Genomic DNA, 16,035 nt, shown 5'->3' with positions numbered 1-16,035 from the left:
TTCTCAGAAGGAGGGTATGATCTGATCTAGCATCTCCTGGTCCTCAATAGATGCACAGTAGGAAACACAGAGTGAGTGCATGTACATCCCGACTTCTGAAACTTACAGAACCGGCACCCAAACCACTTCTGATACTGAGGGGCTAGTGACAGAGGCTGGAGCCCCTGCCCACTAGCTGGCACTATTCGTAAGAATTCTCTGCGAGTCTATCCATGAGTGCCTTGAGGCTAGGGCTCCACCTCTTCTTGTTCCCTGTGCACAACCAGCATGCTCCCTTTGGAAGAAATTGGGGCCTCAGGATAGGAGCCCTTCTCTGTGTCTATGCCTGGACTCAGCAAAGTCCTCCACAACTCTGCTCTCACCCCTGTTAGGAAAGTAATATAGGCTGTAAATCAAGGCAGCCTGGAGCTGGGCCTCCCCAGAACAGTATTTAGGCTCTGAGGAAATAACTTCATTTGTTGTGAAACTTGGAAAGGAAAAGACAGTTAGTGACAACACTCCATTCTCTACCCTCTCGGTACTGGACAGAAACGCTTTAGGAATGAGCCTACAGTGAGTCTTGCTCCCTTGGATTGCGTACCTGTTGCTAGAAGCTTAAGCTAGTAGCATACCAGGCAGGTTTGAGGCAGAGGGGGCGCTGACTCAGGCATTGCCAGGGAGTCTCACACGGGGCTGACGCAAATAGAGGATTGCTCCATTCCCAGTACCTAGGCCCCGGCGGGGGACTGCCACCCACCTCGGTCACGATGGTGGACAGGTAGACGTCCTGGCTGAATTCCCAGCCATCCAGGCAGCTCTCCTGCTCCAGCTGCTCCAGGTCCACGTCGCGTCCCGGTTCCAACCCCAGAGATGAAAAGTTGGCGATGGTGGCCAGTCGGTAGCGGCGGCAGCTGTGGGGCACCTCGCGATCCTCCTGCCGCACTAGCGGGATACTATGGTTGCGCCACGCGCTGCTCAGATTCGCAGTGTCCGGCACACGGCAGTGGTGCTCCGGGGTACCCGCCAGGAACACGACTGACATACCGTTGAAGCCATTGGGGATGATGCTGGCACTGAGCAGGAAAAAGATGAGGCGCTGGAAGGGACCCCATTCGCCCAGGAAGGCGGTCACCTCCTCGTAGTCCCTCATGCTTCCCGCTGCTACGCAGCTTGCAACCTGGTGATGAGGACGTTCTCGGGACTGCCGCGCGTCCTAGGCCTTTCCTGTGGATGTCAGAACGTTCCGGGGCAGAGGACAGCTTCGGGAAACTGGGCTTCAGGCGTTGGAATGATCCCGGAGCCAGAAGAAGACTAAGTCTCGGGACCACACCCCCATCCCCAGTTGCTGGAGGAGAGGGATGGGCTGCGGCCGGGCGGGGCTGGGGCGGGGCTCTTCGCTGACTCCGCCCCGCGCTGCGCGCCCTGGCTCGCCCAGAGGCAGCCTAGGGGCTTTGAAGCCAGGATCTGCGGTGTCGCCTGCAAGCTAGTGAGCGAGTGTAGCGCTGAGGCACCAGGTAGTGCTTGGCCAGCTCGGATCTCTGACTTCACGATCCCCAGTCCAACGTGGGAGGGCGGAACGGAAAGGGAGAGGCCAAAGCCTGGGAGCTAGGTCGACCCCAGGTTCTCTGTCGGCGTGGTGCCAGGCCTAGCCCGGGTCAGGAGTCCTTCTGCTGTCCCAGTGCAGAGTCTGGACTCGCGCGGGCGCGGATCAGAGACTTAGCGAAGTCTGTGCTCGCGGGAAACTTTTGCAGGCTGCAGGGGTGACAGGAGGGCGCGCTCTCCTCTGCCACCCGGCTCAAGTGGCTGGCATCAGCTGACGGAGAGCTCACTTTTCACGGGTCTTAGGAGGGCTCGAGTCAGTCGCCAACTGGTGGCGCCCAGAGAAGCGCCAGGAGCCTCACCTTGAAAAGGACTAACAGGCCCAGAGCCTGGGAGGGATGAACAAGGTCATGTTGGGTCAGAAATGCGCTCTGGACCAAAAGGGATGGGGATAAGGGCTGCAGGGTGGCCCTAGCGGTGTCCCTAAGTCCTTCTGCGGGCTTCTGTAGAAGACTTCAAGGCAGATTCTGACCCATTTCCAGAGCATAGTGATGGAGGCGTGGCTGTCACCACACCAGAGTTCCAATATTCATCCCCTTGGCTTGGCCCTGCCCATGCCCTCAGGTCCCCTTTTTGGGGCAGGCTTCCAGAACCTTCTAGGACTGGAAGGCCTTCTGTTTGTAGAATAGCCAGGCCCCATTCCACGAATTTAAGGAGGGAGGGAATGAAGAGGAGCTGGAGCTGGTTCGATTTGACGCCCAGACCTGGCAGAGTAACAAACTAGAAGCCACGGTCTTTTTTTGTTTGTTTATTTTTTTTTTCCCCCGGTGAGGAGTGGGTTCTGCTCAATGCCCAGATCTATGATCTATGCATTTCAGCTGTTGTGTGAGATAGATAGTGAGATGGATAGCCTGAGCTGGAGTCTGAGCCCAGGGTTTCAAGAGGCAGATGAGATTGACAGGTGAAAGAGCTCACCTCTGGAGATTTTTGCAGCAATGGGTTTGCTTCCTTGGCCCCTGACTGAGAAGTTGAGGGACAATTCTGACTCTGTTTTGTAGCCTCAGATCTGACCCCTCCTCTTATACTGACATCCCACCACCTTGGAACCTCAGTTTCCCTATCTGCAATATTTAGACCATATGTCCTAATGTGCAAGATAACTGATTTATGCCTGTTAACTCAGTGAAATTATTAATAGATTCCATTTAATTTAAAAAGTATCCTTTGAGTAGTAAGCTGTTACCTTACTTAGCTAGGATTTCAGTCCTCCACCCCAAATTCAGATAATAAGGCAAAGCCTAAGAACTTATATGAGGTAGTTTATTTTGAGAAGTGATCCCTAGAAAATAAATCTGAGGAATTGGGTAAAGTGAATGTCAAAGGAGATAAAGCCAACAAAAAACTGTGAACTTGAGCTGATAGTTGGCAATGGCCGGGTGTAATAACAATGCTGTGTGGAAGAGCCCTCTTGAAGCCGGAACCTGAAAGACAAATTAGCAATACCAATTGTGACTTGCAATTTTTATATTGTGAACCAGGCATGGTGGTGCACCCCTGTTGTCCCAGCAACTCAGGAGGCTGAGGCAGGAGGATCACAAGTTCCAGGCCAGCCTCAGCAACTTAAAGCCCTAAGCAACTTAGTGAGATCCTGTCTCAAAAAATAAAAAGGACTGGGGATGTTGCTCAGTGGTAAAGCACCCCTGGGTTCACTCTTCATTACAAAAAAATTTATACAGATAGATAGGTAGATAAATAGATATTGTGTTCATCTAGGATTTCTGCATTCTTTTTTTGCAATTTTATGTTAAAATATTATTAATTAACTAATTAATTACTTTTGAGAGCAGGTTTTGCTATGTTTCCCTACTTGTCTTGAGCTCCTGGGCTTAAGTGATCCTTCCTTCCAAGTAACTGGGACTACAGGTGCATGGTTGAGTCTGGCTCAAATATTTACCTTTAATTACAGAATATCTTGGTGGCTCTTTTACCTTTTTCACCAGCAGAAGGCAAGTGCCTCCCTCTTTTCATTTGTCTCAGGTTTGTCTGAGCCTCATTGCTATGAGTGACCCAGGTTTCATTCCTCTGGGACCTTCTTTAGATTTTTGTTGTTGTTGTTGTTTGTTTGTTTGCAGTCCTCCTGCCTCAGTTTCCTGAGTAGCTGGGATTATAAGTGTGCAACCATGCCCAGCTCCACTGGGACTCCTAAAGAGCTATCTAGGATGAGGAGTCATTTATTTCCTAATTCTGTTCCATTCATCTACTCCCCTGTACTTCCAAGTTGCACACAAGTGGGACCTGAGATCTGAACAGGTTCCACTCAACTAACCTATTTGCCATTGTTCACAAGTACGTGTAAATCAAACTGTCTTGCCCCCTCTACAACATGAATGAACAAGTGCATCGCTTATAGCTTAGCCTGTTGGAAGGATTTTCCTTCACCAGTTTTCAGGGCTACATCCTAAATGGAGCTGTGTTGCAGTAACAGTAATCAATATAGGATTATGCTAACCTATTTGTGAGTCAGAGCTGAGTGTTTTTCCCTTCTTCAATTAGTTGCAGAGAACCTCCTAACGGGTTTGAGCTGAGACAGGTGTTAGTATAGCTGAGGTAGGTATCATGGCATCTGAGCCACCTGTTTTTGTTATAACACGCACCCTATTGACCTGTTTAGTCCTGATTTTGAATCTGCCGTTTCTGTTTATGGTGGATTGCTGATGAGCCTTCCTGATATAATAACTTGATAGAATCTAGCAATACCCAGATTATACTGGGCATCTCTGGTTACATAAACTTTTGATGCCCCATTGCCAGGTCCTGTTTTTATTGGAAACAAATAGCTGCTTTTCAAAGGTCAAGTAGCTGTCTGTTTCAAAGGTATGGTTTGTTTGTTTTTTGGTACAGGGGATTGAATCCAGGGGCACTCAACCACCGAGCTACATCCCTGACCCGTTTTAGTTTATATTTTGAGACAGAGTCTAAATTGCTAAGGATGGGGCTGGGGATGTGGCTCAAGTGGTAGCGCGCTCGCCTGGCATGTGTGCAGCCCCGGGTTCGATCCTCAGCACCACATACAAACAAAGATGTTGTGTCTGCCGATAACTAAAAATAAATAAATATTAAAATTCTCTCTCTCTCTCTCCCCCTCCCTGTCTCACTCTCTTTAAAAAAAAAATTGCTAAGGATGGTTCTGAACTTGTGATCCTTCTGCCTCAGCCTCCCGAGTTGCTGGAATTACAGGTGTGTGCCACCATGCTCAGCTATTGGCATGGTTTTGTTCCAGAATTCTAGAGATCTGCACTGAAACTATTTTAGTAAAGCTTGTCGGAGACTCTATCTAGTGTCCTTGAATTTGCTGCATTATATGGACCAAATGGCAGGGAAGCCTGTACCAGAGTGGGACACATTGTAGAGCTTTCTCTTAACTCTGGGCTTCACTCAAAGTTGTGAGCCTTATGAAGAACTCAATAAGTAGTTGGAGCAGGAATTCACCAAGCACTATGTCCAAAGGGTAAGGCACAACAACTTGTCTTTATTTTCTAGGGGATACCCTAGTGTATTCCGGACTCCTGCATTCCTGACTTCACCAGTTTGTTCAAGATAATATGGGTTGGGAGAAGTGAATAGAGACATAGATGAAATAACATTGGCCTTGAGAGTGGATCTGGGGGCTTGGTTTGCTAGTTTGTCTATGTTTTTTCTTTTCTTTTTTGTAACAGAGATTGAACCCAGGGGTGCTTAACCACTGAGTCACATCCCCAGCCCTTTTTGTATTTTATTAGAGACAGGGTCTTGCTAAGTTGCTTAGGGCCTTACAAAGTTGCTGAGGCTGGCTTTGAATTGTGATCCTTCTGCCTCAGCTCCTGAGCTGCTGGGATTACAGGAATGCATCACTGCACTCAGCTGTTTTGTCTACTTTAATATATATCTAATTTTTCTAGAATAAAGAGGTAAGATAAAGCTTTACAAGTATGGGTTGTTCACACTTTCTGTCTCCATCCTCTGACATGTGTCTTACTAGGGCATCTAGAGTATGTGGTTATTCTTACTCACTAGGTCAAATTAGCATTATGTCATTAATATGGTGGACTACCACGGTGTCCACTGTGGACTATTGAGACAATCAAAGTCAACAAATACTATGTCAGAGAGTGGCATTAACATAGTACAGAAGCAAGAGAATGAATGTGTATTGCCATTATTCTCACATAAAAACAAGCAACTTTTGAACCCTCTCTTAGCCTGTTTTTTTGCTGCTATAGCAGTACAACAGATTAAGTAATTTATAAAGAAAAGAAATTTATTTCTCTCACTTCTGGAGACTGGGAAGTAGACTATCAAGGTATTGTCATCTGGTAAGGGCCTCCTTACTGCATCAAAATAGGGCAGAGGGTGTCACCTGGGAGCACACGAGTGTGCATGGGCATGCTTTCTGCTATAACAAAGCTACTCCTTGTGGTTGGCAGTGAAAGGATTTAAGTCAAGGTTTCAATATAGTCATTTTGTTGGTTTTCCTACAGCTGTTAACTGATTAACTTCCCCTATCTTTTTCCCCCATTCTATGGTTTTGATCTTAAATGTTTTGAAAGGCTATATATTAAAAAAAAAAAAGTCTTGGTGCCCAGTATGGCCCTATTGGGAGGTGGTGAAACTTTTAAGAAGTGGGCACTGATATGGGGTCTTTGGGTCACTGGAAACGTGCCCCCAAAGGAGATAATGGGATCCCTGTCCCTTTCTCTTTTGCTCCCTGGCTTCTGGTGTCAAAAACTTTGCTCTGCCATGCACTTCCACCGTGAGGTACCGCCTTGCTATAGGCCCCAAACAATGGATCCAATAGATCATGAGCAGGAACCTATGAAAAAAATAATTTTTTTCTCTACAAATTAATTGTCCTTAGGTCTTTTGTTATAGGGATGGAAAATTCCCTTTCACCCTTTGGCTTTTTAAAAAATTTTTTTTTAGTTGTCAATGGACCTTTATTTTATTTATTGATACCTGGTGCTGAGAATCGAACCCAGTGCCTCACACATGCTACGCAAGCGCTCTGCCACTGAGCCACAACCCCAGCCCTCGCCCTTTGGCTTTTACAATTACATTTATGACATCTCAAAAGTCTTTTTTTTTTTTTTTCAAATCTGCCACTTGGTTCTTAGTAGGACAGAGAGTAATGTTAAGTGTTCTGCTGGCTGCTAAGTGTATCTATCCCAGTTATTCACTTAGGGGCCAGAATAATACCTTGTGGCTTTTCAGACTCATTGGACTTCTTTGCTCAATAATTTCATTTATTACCTGGCTTTCATGAACCCCCTTATTTATTTGTTTGTTTGTTTGTTTGTTTATTTACTGTGGCATGAGGATTGAACCCAGGGGCAGTCTCCCACTGAGCTAGGATCCCAGCCTTTTTTTTTATTTTTAGCCTCACTAAGTTGCTGAGGCTAACCTTGAACTTGAGATCCTCCTGCCTCAACTGTCTAAGTCACTAGGATTACAGGGATGTGTCACTTGGCAGAGCCACAATTTAATCGCCCACTAGCATGGATGCCACTTCCTGCTCTACCTCCACAGCCCTTGAAAGGTTTGATTCTTTTTCCTTTCTGCCCCCCTGCCCCCGCCAGATTTACTCTGATAAAAAGCTACAGATCCCTTATGGGAAGCAACTGGAGAAATAATTATCATGCATACTTTTGGTGGTATTGAACTGTTCTTCCAGAAAGAGACTTGGCCTTCCCTTAAATCAGTAGGCTTTGAGCCTGAGAACTGACCTAGATCTGGGAAATTTATAAGGAAATACTATCTTCCGCGGTGGCAGCTATCATCTGCTTCTGTTCATGGCTCTTGATTTGGAGGGTCTGATTCTTATATAGTCAAGTGTTGCATGGTCATCTGCTAATGTGTTTAACTCTTGGGAAAACAGGCTACTAGCTGTTGCCACAAACAAACCCTATGAGTCAAAGCACTCTGGTTGCCACTTTGGTTTTGTGGTAATTACATCTACTCTACCTCTTTTGATTACCTTTTCAGTGTGTATGCTGTTTCCTTATAGATCAGGGACTATATTCCCCCATGTAGACTGTGCTGAGAACTAACCCTGGTTATTGATCTGGAGGTAATGAGGGGAGGTGGGGGAGAATCTTTAGGAGAATAAGCATCATCTTTAGGGCCACTTGTCTCAGGAGGCATCTTGGCAGGGATTCCAGTCAAAGATTGACTCATTTCCTATCCAAAGGGGAGATCAGCTGCTTCTGTTGGCCTTGAAGATTTAGAACAACCCAGAAATTCAAAATTCTCACGTTAACCTCCCCATATGTCCCTATTCTGTGCTCTGGGGTTTCTATATTTCCTATTCAGGCCATATATTCATCATGGGAGAAACATCAAGGCCATGCACAGACTTTTTTTGTGTGTTTCTCCTGCCCTTCCAATTACAATTTGCCCTGTGGCTACAGGAGATAAAGTTTCTTTTAAGCTGTCATGGAGGATCTGGCTCTCATAGTGGGCTTCAATTTGATAGTTGGTAATCTTGAGTCTGTCATTTATTTTCAAGATTTCTAAAGCAACTAACCAAAGCCACTCTACTTCCTCAATCCTTATGATCACCATTATTCTCATATATTCTAAGTACCATAATCATGCCTTCTCTACTTTGCCACTTTGGCAATTTGGGGCCAGAAATTCTTTGTTGTGGGGGACCGTCCTGTGACCTTTAGTCTGTTCAGCAGCATTTCTTTCTCTTTTTTTTTAATATTTATTTTTTAGTTGTAGTTGGATACAATACCTTTATTTCACTAATTTATTTTTATGTGATGCTGAGGACTGAACCCAGGGTCTTACACGTGCAAGGTGAGCATCCTACAGCTGAACCACAATCCTAGCCCCTCAGCAGCATTTCTGACCTCTATCCATTAGACTCCAGTAGCCTGCTCCCCACTCAGGATAATAATAATAATAATAATATCTCCAATGTACAATTTCTATGTTTTTAAGTATCAGTTTAAAAATAAATTCAAGTTTATGGGAGCGGGGGTTGGCTCAGTGGCAGAGTACTCGCCTAGCATGCACGAGGCACTGGATTCGATCCTCAGCACCACATAAATGTAAAATAAAGATATTGTGTCCAGGGGCTGGATTCACAATAGCAAGACTGTGGAACCAACCTAGATGCCCTTCAATAGACGAATGGATAAAAAAAATGTGGCATTTATACACAATGGAGTATTACTCTGCATTAAAAAATGACAAAATCATAGAATTTGCAGGGAAATGGATGGCATTAGAGCAGATTATGCTAAGTGAAGCTAGCCAATCCCTAAAAAACAAATGCCAAATGTCTTCTTTGATATAAGGAGAGTAACTAAGATCAGAGTAGGGACAAAGAGCATGAGAAGAAGATTAACATTTAACAGGGATGAGAGGTGGGAGGGAAAGGGAGAGAGAAGGGAAATTGCATGGAAATGGAAGGAGACCCTCAGGGTTATACAGTGAAGGGGGTAGAGAGAGAGGAGGGGAGGGGAGGGGAGAGGTGGGGAGGGGGGAGGGTGGAGGATGGGAAAGGCAGCGGAGCACAACAGACACTAGTATGGCAATATGTAAATCAATGGATGTGTAACCGATGTGATTCTGCAATCTGTGTATGGGGTGAAGGTGGGAGTTCATAACCCACTTGAATCAAAGTGTGGAATATGATATGTCAAGAAATTTGTAATGTTTTGAACAACCAACAATAAAAAATTAAAAAAAGAAAAAAAATAAAAATAAATAAAGATATTGTGTCCAGGGGCTGGGATTGTGGTTCAGCGGTAGAGTGCTTGCCTAGCACCGGTGGGACCCAGGTTCGATCCTCAGCCACATAAAAAAAATAAAGGCATTGTGTTGTGTCCATCTACACCTAAAAAAATAAATATTTTTTTAAAAAGATATTGTGTCCACCTAAAAATAAAAAATAAATATTGGAAAAAAAAAGACCATAGAGTTTCAGATCAAGTAGCCATCTTCAAATTGTCTACTCCTTCAAAAATAAATTCAAGTTTAAAAGGGTCTCCAGACATTGCTAAATGCCCCCCTGGGGAGGAGGTAAAATGTTCACTGATTGAAAAATACTGAAACAAACCAATGCTTTACCTTCTGCTTGCATCTCATTCTAATCTGTCATGGATGAGAGTCTTGGGAAGTGCTACTCAGGGATGCCCGGGGTTATTGTCATTTCATTTACCAAAAGCAGTGAAGTCCTTGTCTCAGTTTGAAAGGTGAGTGCTCCAGTTCCAGAATCCCTTCCTTGCAGGCCTGCCTTCCAGGGCCACTCCTGATATCAACTGGATTATCCTGAAATCTCTCCTGAAAGCAGAGCCTGTGCCAAGGGTTGTTGAGCATGTGGTTTATCTGCCAACAGATCTAAGGGAACAGGAGTGAGTGACTGGGGAGAGCAAAGCAGGGAGGAAGGGAAGCGAGTCCGAGGGTGCAGTGTCAGGTTGTTCATAGCTGTAGGAAGCTAGAGGGTGGGTCTTAGAAATGGGTGCTTAAGGCTGGGATGTAGGGAACATTCATCCATAGGTTTCTTTCCCATGGGTTGAAGTTTGCCTCATCAGAGGTTAACTCACCCACACTTCCAGATGGCACATGTGTGAGAGCCTGGTGGGATTCTGTAGGTGTTCCATTCTTGCACATTCTAGAAGCCAGGAGCAGAGAGTGAGAAGCAAGCAATGAACTGAGTCATGCCACCCTGGAGAAGCTGGGTAAAAAATAGGCCTGGAGGATCTGAACCTGCAAGAATGAAAGTCACATATATGACCACAGAGGGTGCAGCTTGTGCTACCCTTTTGGGGTGCTTGCCAGGATCATGAGGAAGTCAGGACCCCAGAAACCTTGTCTATAGGTTCACTCCTGATTCTGCTAGTTCTAGCCAAGGAGACCTGGAGCTAACAATGCAGGGCAGATGCATCCATGGGTACAGGAGCAATCCAATTCAGACAACTGCTCCTGTGGGCATTAAACCAGGGGTGGGGGAAAACATGAACTTGGAAAGATTGGCAGACATTATACCATGCTTGACCTTAAACATTCTTAGTTGTCTAATGGGTTTTGATTTAATTCTAATATGAATGAGAGTCAGAGCATCACCAGATAAGATATGTCTTCTATAAAGATCTCTCTGGTAGCCATATTGAGAATCCAAGGGAGGAACTAGAGTGGATATAGAGACATGAGGGAGGAGACTGTGTAGGCATCTAAATGGGTGATGATAGTGGTGGCCAAGAGATAGAAGGATTCTAGAACTTTTAAGGATAGGCAAGGATGGATTTTGGTGGCCCATTGGAGGCAGAGATGAGGGAGGGCAAGAAGCAGGGGAAATGTCTAATTTGGGGGGCACTGAGTGGGTGGGTGAGTGATGGGGATCTATTATCTGAGATGGAGGCATAGGAGGAGGAGTAGGTTATAGAGAAGGTGATGAAGTAGGTTTTAGATATTTTGAGTATGAAAATCTGAGACATCTGGGTGGACATGTCTAGTGAGAGTTCAGTCAGAAGTCTGAGTTGGAGATACACATTTGGAAGTAATCACAACTGCAGAGTTCCTGAATCCTGGGGCATGGACAATGTTATCAGAGAGTAGAGACAGGATTCTTGGTTGCAAACAGGCTCCCAGAACTGTCCTCTATGTCCCTCAACCGCAACTGGGATGCTGCATGTCAGGCAGGGATACGCAGAAATCTGCTGTAGAGGTGGCTCCAGGTGCAGGGAAGTAGGCAAACCAGGGTGCAGCCTTAGCAGAACAATTTGCTGAAGACTGGGTCTGGGGGGGAGAAGCTGCCCCGTGGCTCAACCAGGGTGGTCCCTGATTCCTGTCACCCCAGATCAAATCCAGTGGGGCTGAGGTGAGAGCATAAAAGTAAGGTCAGGACTGTTTGGAAGGGTCTAGCTACTGGGCAACCCAGTCAACCCAAGGATCTCGAGAATGAGCATCTGGAGAGGAATGAAGGAAGAAGGCCAGAGCCTTGGAGGCTGGTGCCCCAGGCTGGCAGGAGAGTGAACAGAAACGCTGAGAATCCTCATTACCTAGGAATACTGGGGCTGAGGCTGACCCTTGCTGTGGGAGATGAGGCAGGCAAAGAGAGCCCTGAGGCTGGGAAGAGTCCACTCCAAGCTATCTCTCGGCAGCTCCAGGAACCATAGAGGACCTCAGGAGCAAGTCCAGCAGGTGTGAGGTAGGCTCATTATTGCTGGAGTTGGTGATCAGGTGTTGAGGGCACCAGCCTGTGCACACTCAGACCAGAACCTCAAGGCTGCCTGAATGTCCCCAAAGGCCTGGGTGATAAAGGCTTGTTCCCTAGCCCTGGCACTATTGAAAGGTAATGACAACTAGTGGGCGGAAATTGGAAATGTGCCCTTGAAGAGGATACTGGGACCCAAACCCCTTCCTGTCTTGCTTTGCTTCCTTGATGCCATGAGGCCATGAGGCTTCCTCTACCATGTGCTCCTGCCACGACACACTGTGCCGCCACAGGCCCAAAGCAACAGGGCCAAGTAACCATGGGCTGAAACCTCTGAAACCATGAGCCAAAATAAACCATTCCTCCTTTTAGGTTGATTATCTCAGGTATTATTAGTAACATAGGCTTTTTGTGTCACCTTGACTCAGTCCAGCTTCTATGTTCCATGCCCCAGGGGCAGTTAGGAGCCCAGTCCTGTGTGAGGAGTCAGTGAGGCTGACCTCCACTGTGGGTTATTTGGTAACTACTAAGCAGAGACAAGCCTGTTCCTCTCTGGAGTGGCCCAGTCAGTGTCATTTGACCACTGTTAGGCCTGCAGCAGTCTCCCAGGAAGACAGACTCAGGCAGTTGTCCTGGAACTTCCATCACAGTTATTATCCAATGGATTTCCCTTCCTCTGAGTCTGTGGCTGTACTCCAGCTTCCAGTGAAGATGTACCTACAGGCCAGCAAAATGCCGTGGAGAGCAGTGGAGTGTCCTTCCATCCATTTCTGCAGTTGGCAGTGAAGAAGCTGGAATGCGGCTTGCGGGCATCAGCCTTACAGCCTGGCTCTCCCAATCTGACCGGTAAGACAGACCTACTCACTGGCTGGTTAGTGAGGTTTCTGAGCACACATGGTCCTTCAGGATCATTGAGGTCTCTGGCAGCCTGTCCTGGGATTTCTAGTCTGTTTTAGAGCCACAAATGGGCCCATGCCAGACACTAGATGAAGTCTAGTTCTGTCAGGGTCAAGATTTAGCTCCCCAGTTGTGGAAGAGGGACATAGGGGACAGTTTTTGCTTGTAACAGAGAACCCTCTACTACCCTCAAAACTATTGACACGTTCTACCTCCATTCAGAAGTGCTGAGAGAATAGTGTGAGAAATACAGATTAATGTAGCAAAGTGACAAGCTGGGAAGTTACCCAGAATTGTGAAAAGTCAGTCAGGAGTTGGCCTAGGACACAAAGACAAGAAGTTGTCTCCTTGGTGAACTGTTCAGGGCATCACCAGAGTGCAAATAGCTGGATAGGAGGAACTGGAAGTGAAGGGAGAGGCAGGTGCTCTCCAGGTGGGGCAGGGGGGCCCTCTGGACTCATAGACCAGACTTCTGGTCATAATGATGCAGATCACAACACTCCTACCCTCAATTCAGCTGATCACGGGCTGTGAGCTCAGGACCAAGCTAGTGCTCACTGAGAAGCTGGGGCCTTGGCCAGGAAGGGAGGGCCGGTGTGAAGCATCTGGGCTCCTCTTTTCTTTGGCTCTCTGGGAGTAATACAGCTTGTCTGTCACTCAGAGAACCAGAAGGAAGGACTGTTTTTGTTTCAACTTCCTGAGAGGGTCATGGAAGCCTGCAAGAGTGAGTTTGGTGGAGAGCTTGAAGCTGAACTTAGAGATCAGCACCACTGAATTATGGGGGACCTCAGCTAGGGGGTCAACAGAGATCAGCAGGGCTGGACTCCTGGGACTTTGTGAGCAGGGACTGGGAGGAGTTTAGACTTTGTGCGAAGGTCAGTGAGAAGCTATGGAAGCTTTAACAGACAGGAGTGTCATAGCACTACATTTACAGTACCTCTCTTTGCCATTCTGTGGATTGAGGGGCAGGGAGGAGACAGGGAGGCCAGGCACAGCTGTCACACTTCCCTAGCCAGGGGATGACGAGAGCTTGGACTGGTGGCCGAGGGAAGTGGGCTAGTTAGGAATTAGTGAGGGATGAACGCAGTTTCGCCTGCTAGCTGAGCTTCCTGCTTCCACCTTTGCCCTTTACCGTCTATTCTCTTCCTGCAGCCAGAGTGATTCTGGTTAAAACATAAGTCCAGGTCATGCCACTCCTCTGGCTTCCATCTCAGAGTAAAAGCCAAAGTCCTTACCAAGGCTGCCAGGGTCAGCATGGTTGTCCTTCCCACCCCCACGTCTCTCTGACCTTGTCTACCACTCTAGCTACTTCTGGCTGCTCTCGGAGTACAGCAAACACACACTTCCTTCCCCTGACCTGCCCAGGGCTTTTGCCTGGAATGCAGTTCCCCCTCACAGCCACACAGATGCACCCTCAGGAGCACTTAGGTCTCTGCTCAAATGTCACCTGATCTATGAGGTCTTTCCAGATTCCTTATATGAAGCAATCCCTTATTCTCTACTGTAACATCCTCTTTATTTCATGCACAGGCCTGCTTATAGTCTGTACTTATTTTTTTGTTTTCTTAAAAATGTTTTCCTAGTGTGTAACACAATGCCTGGCACATTGTAGGTTTTTAGTAAATATTTAATTGAGAGAGTTGAGGTTGAGGACACAGGAGAAAGGGAGCTGCCCTTGAAGACTAGCTTCCCCTGGAGGGCCGAGGCCATGTGCTTGCAGAAACCTGGAAGGGGAGGTGAGGAGGAAGATGGCAGGAGGCAAGGTGTGGGTGTAGGAGTGGAGGGGGAGGGGCAGAAGACGTGTGGAAGGGCACTACTGACTGCCTGGGGATAGGAGGTCTGAGGCTTTGCTCTTGGGGAGGGGACAGAGGAGTTAATCCTTGAAGAGTGAGTAGGAGTTGGCTTGATGAAGAAGAAGGAAGCAAAGCCTTTTGAACTTGAGAGATGGTCTGAGTGGTAGGAAAGGCAGATGGTTCAGAAATGGTGAACCATCGAAGGAGGCGAGAGAAAGCAGTCAGTGGCCTGTGGTCAGAGAGTCTTTAGATGCCAGGCCGGCACCCTGGGGACCATGGAAGGGTTGAAGCAAAAGAGTGAGAGATCCCTTCAGCTGCCCTAGAATGGGCCCTATCAATGCTTAGGAGGCAGAACCCCAGACACAGGGACAGGTAGGATGGGATAGTTTGGGTGGAGAAGGACAAGATGATGTCCAAGTCTCTGGTTCCAAGGCCCTTAAAGGCCCCTCCCCCAAGGAGGGGGGTAGGTGGGGGCAACAATAAATGGGTCTGAGCTAGGTAGGCTGGGTCCCTGAGTTGGAGGTCCTGGATCTGGCTACCTCTCGACTGGGACCATGGGCCACAGAGATCTGACTCACAAGGACCTATCTCAAGCTTTCCATGGTCCACCACAATTAGGACCATCTTGGGACTCTGCGCAGACGTGGAGGACAGGGGACTGGTAAGAGACTAGGCCTTGAAGTTGGGAAGGGACAAATAAGTCTGGTAGCTCTGGGCCCCACTCCATCCTTTTACCTCCCACCAGGATGCCCCTGCAGGGCCTGTAGTCCTGCCAGGCTGGAGCTGTTGGCCTTGGAGGAGTGATGGTGGCTCAATTAGTTGTTAGTCCCAGGATTAAGGTGAGCACCAGGGGCTGGTGGGTCTGCCCTGGGGGTTTGCAAGTGGGGAGCTGAGTTTCTGGATGAGTGGTGGGAGATAGTGCCTGGGGCTCCCAGTACTTTCTTAACTGCTTCTACTTCTAGTGGATTCCCTGGATGCCAGTTGGCCTCCAGTTGGGCCTATGACCAGGTGGGGCTGAGACCAAGTCCAAGGGAGAGGCTGGGTGGGGAAAAAAGGGCATATTCTTCCAGGGTCCCGCCCTATGGGGGGGTGGCCGCAGGGAATGACTTAGTGAGTGTACATGTGTCCAGGTGCAGGTGCACATGGGCCAGAAGCCAGGTGGTGACTCAAAGTGCATGATAGAAGGGAAACAGGGCTAGGAAGGAGGAGCCCAGGTCGCTTGCAGAACCAGAGCCAAGAACTCCAGCTCCACTATCTTGGCCTCACTTCTTTGGGGGCACCTGCCAAAGAAGGTAAAGGAAGGGGACCACAAAAGGAGCCTTTGAAAGGAATCCTTAGGAAAAATTTAACCAGGAGCACAAGATATATGAAAAGAAAATGGAAATAAAAATTTATGAGCCAGGTGCAGTGGTGTGTGCCTGTAAGCCCAGTGACTCAGGAGGCTGAGGCAGGAGGATCACAACTTCAAAGTCGGCCTTCGCAACTTGGCAAGACTCTAAGCAACTTAGAGAGACCCTGTCTTGAAATAAAAAATTAAAAAAGGGCTGAGGATGTGGTTCAGTTGTTAAGCACCCCTGAGTTCATTTCCCGCTCCCCCACCACCACCAAAAAAAAAAAAAAAAAAAA

The 16,035-nt window shown here is 47.5% G+C and overlaps 1 protein-coding gene and 1 long non-coding RNA gene across 4 annotated transcripts in view; one reads left to right on the top strand and one right to left on the bottom strand.

The window, feature by feature from the left end:
• Slc22a4 (solute carrier family 22 member 4) overlaps positions 1-1,380 on the bottom strand; it is a 49,181-nt gene extending 47,801 nt beyond the window's left edge. The window contains exon 1 of one of the 2 annotated variants that reach the window (XM_048783343.1): positions 737-1,380. In XM_048783343.1, the coding sequence (XP_048639300.1) occupies positions 737-1,129 (393 nt within the window). In that variant the 5' untranslated portion in view covers positions 1,130-1,380. The remainder of the gene's footprint in view (positions 1-736) is intronic. The other variant, XM_015492733.2, reaches the window with a different exon arrangement.
• A 10,443-nt stretch (positions 1,381-11,823) lies between these two features.
• The window catches only part of LOC125620249, a 5,606-nt gene continuing 1,394 nt past the window's right edge, over positions 11,824-16,035 (top strand). The window contains exons 1-2 of one of the 2 annotated variants that reach the window (XR_007351863.1): positions 11,824-12,565; positions 15,155-15,248. This is a non-coding gene — a long non-coding RNA (uncharacterized LOC125620249). Of the gene's footprint in view, positions 12,566-14,219; positions 14,353-15,154; positions 15,249-16,035 lie in introns of those variants that run through there. The other variant, XR_007351862.1, reaches the window with a different exon arrangement.

The sequence above is a fragment of the Marmota marmota genome, unplaced genomic scaffold (assembly GCF_001458135.2).
Source record: "Marmota marmota marmota unplaced genomic scaffold, marMar, whole genome shotgun sequence".
Lineage (NCBI taxonomy): Eukaryota > Metazoa > Chordata > Mammalia > Rodentia > Sciuridae > Marmota > Marmota marmota.
Note: the sequence above shows the minus strand (reverse complement) of the source record. Positions and strands in the feature narration are given on the sequence as shown.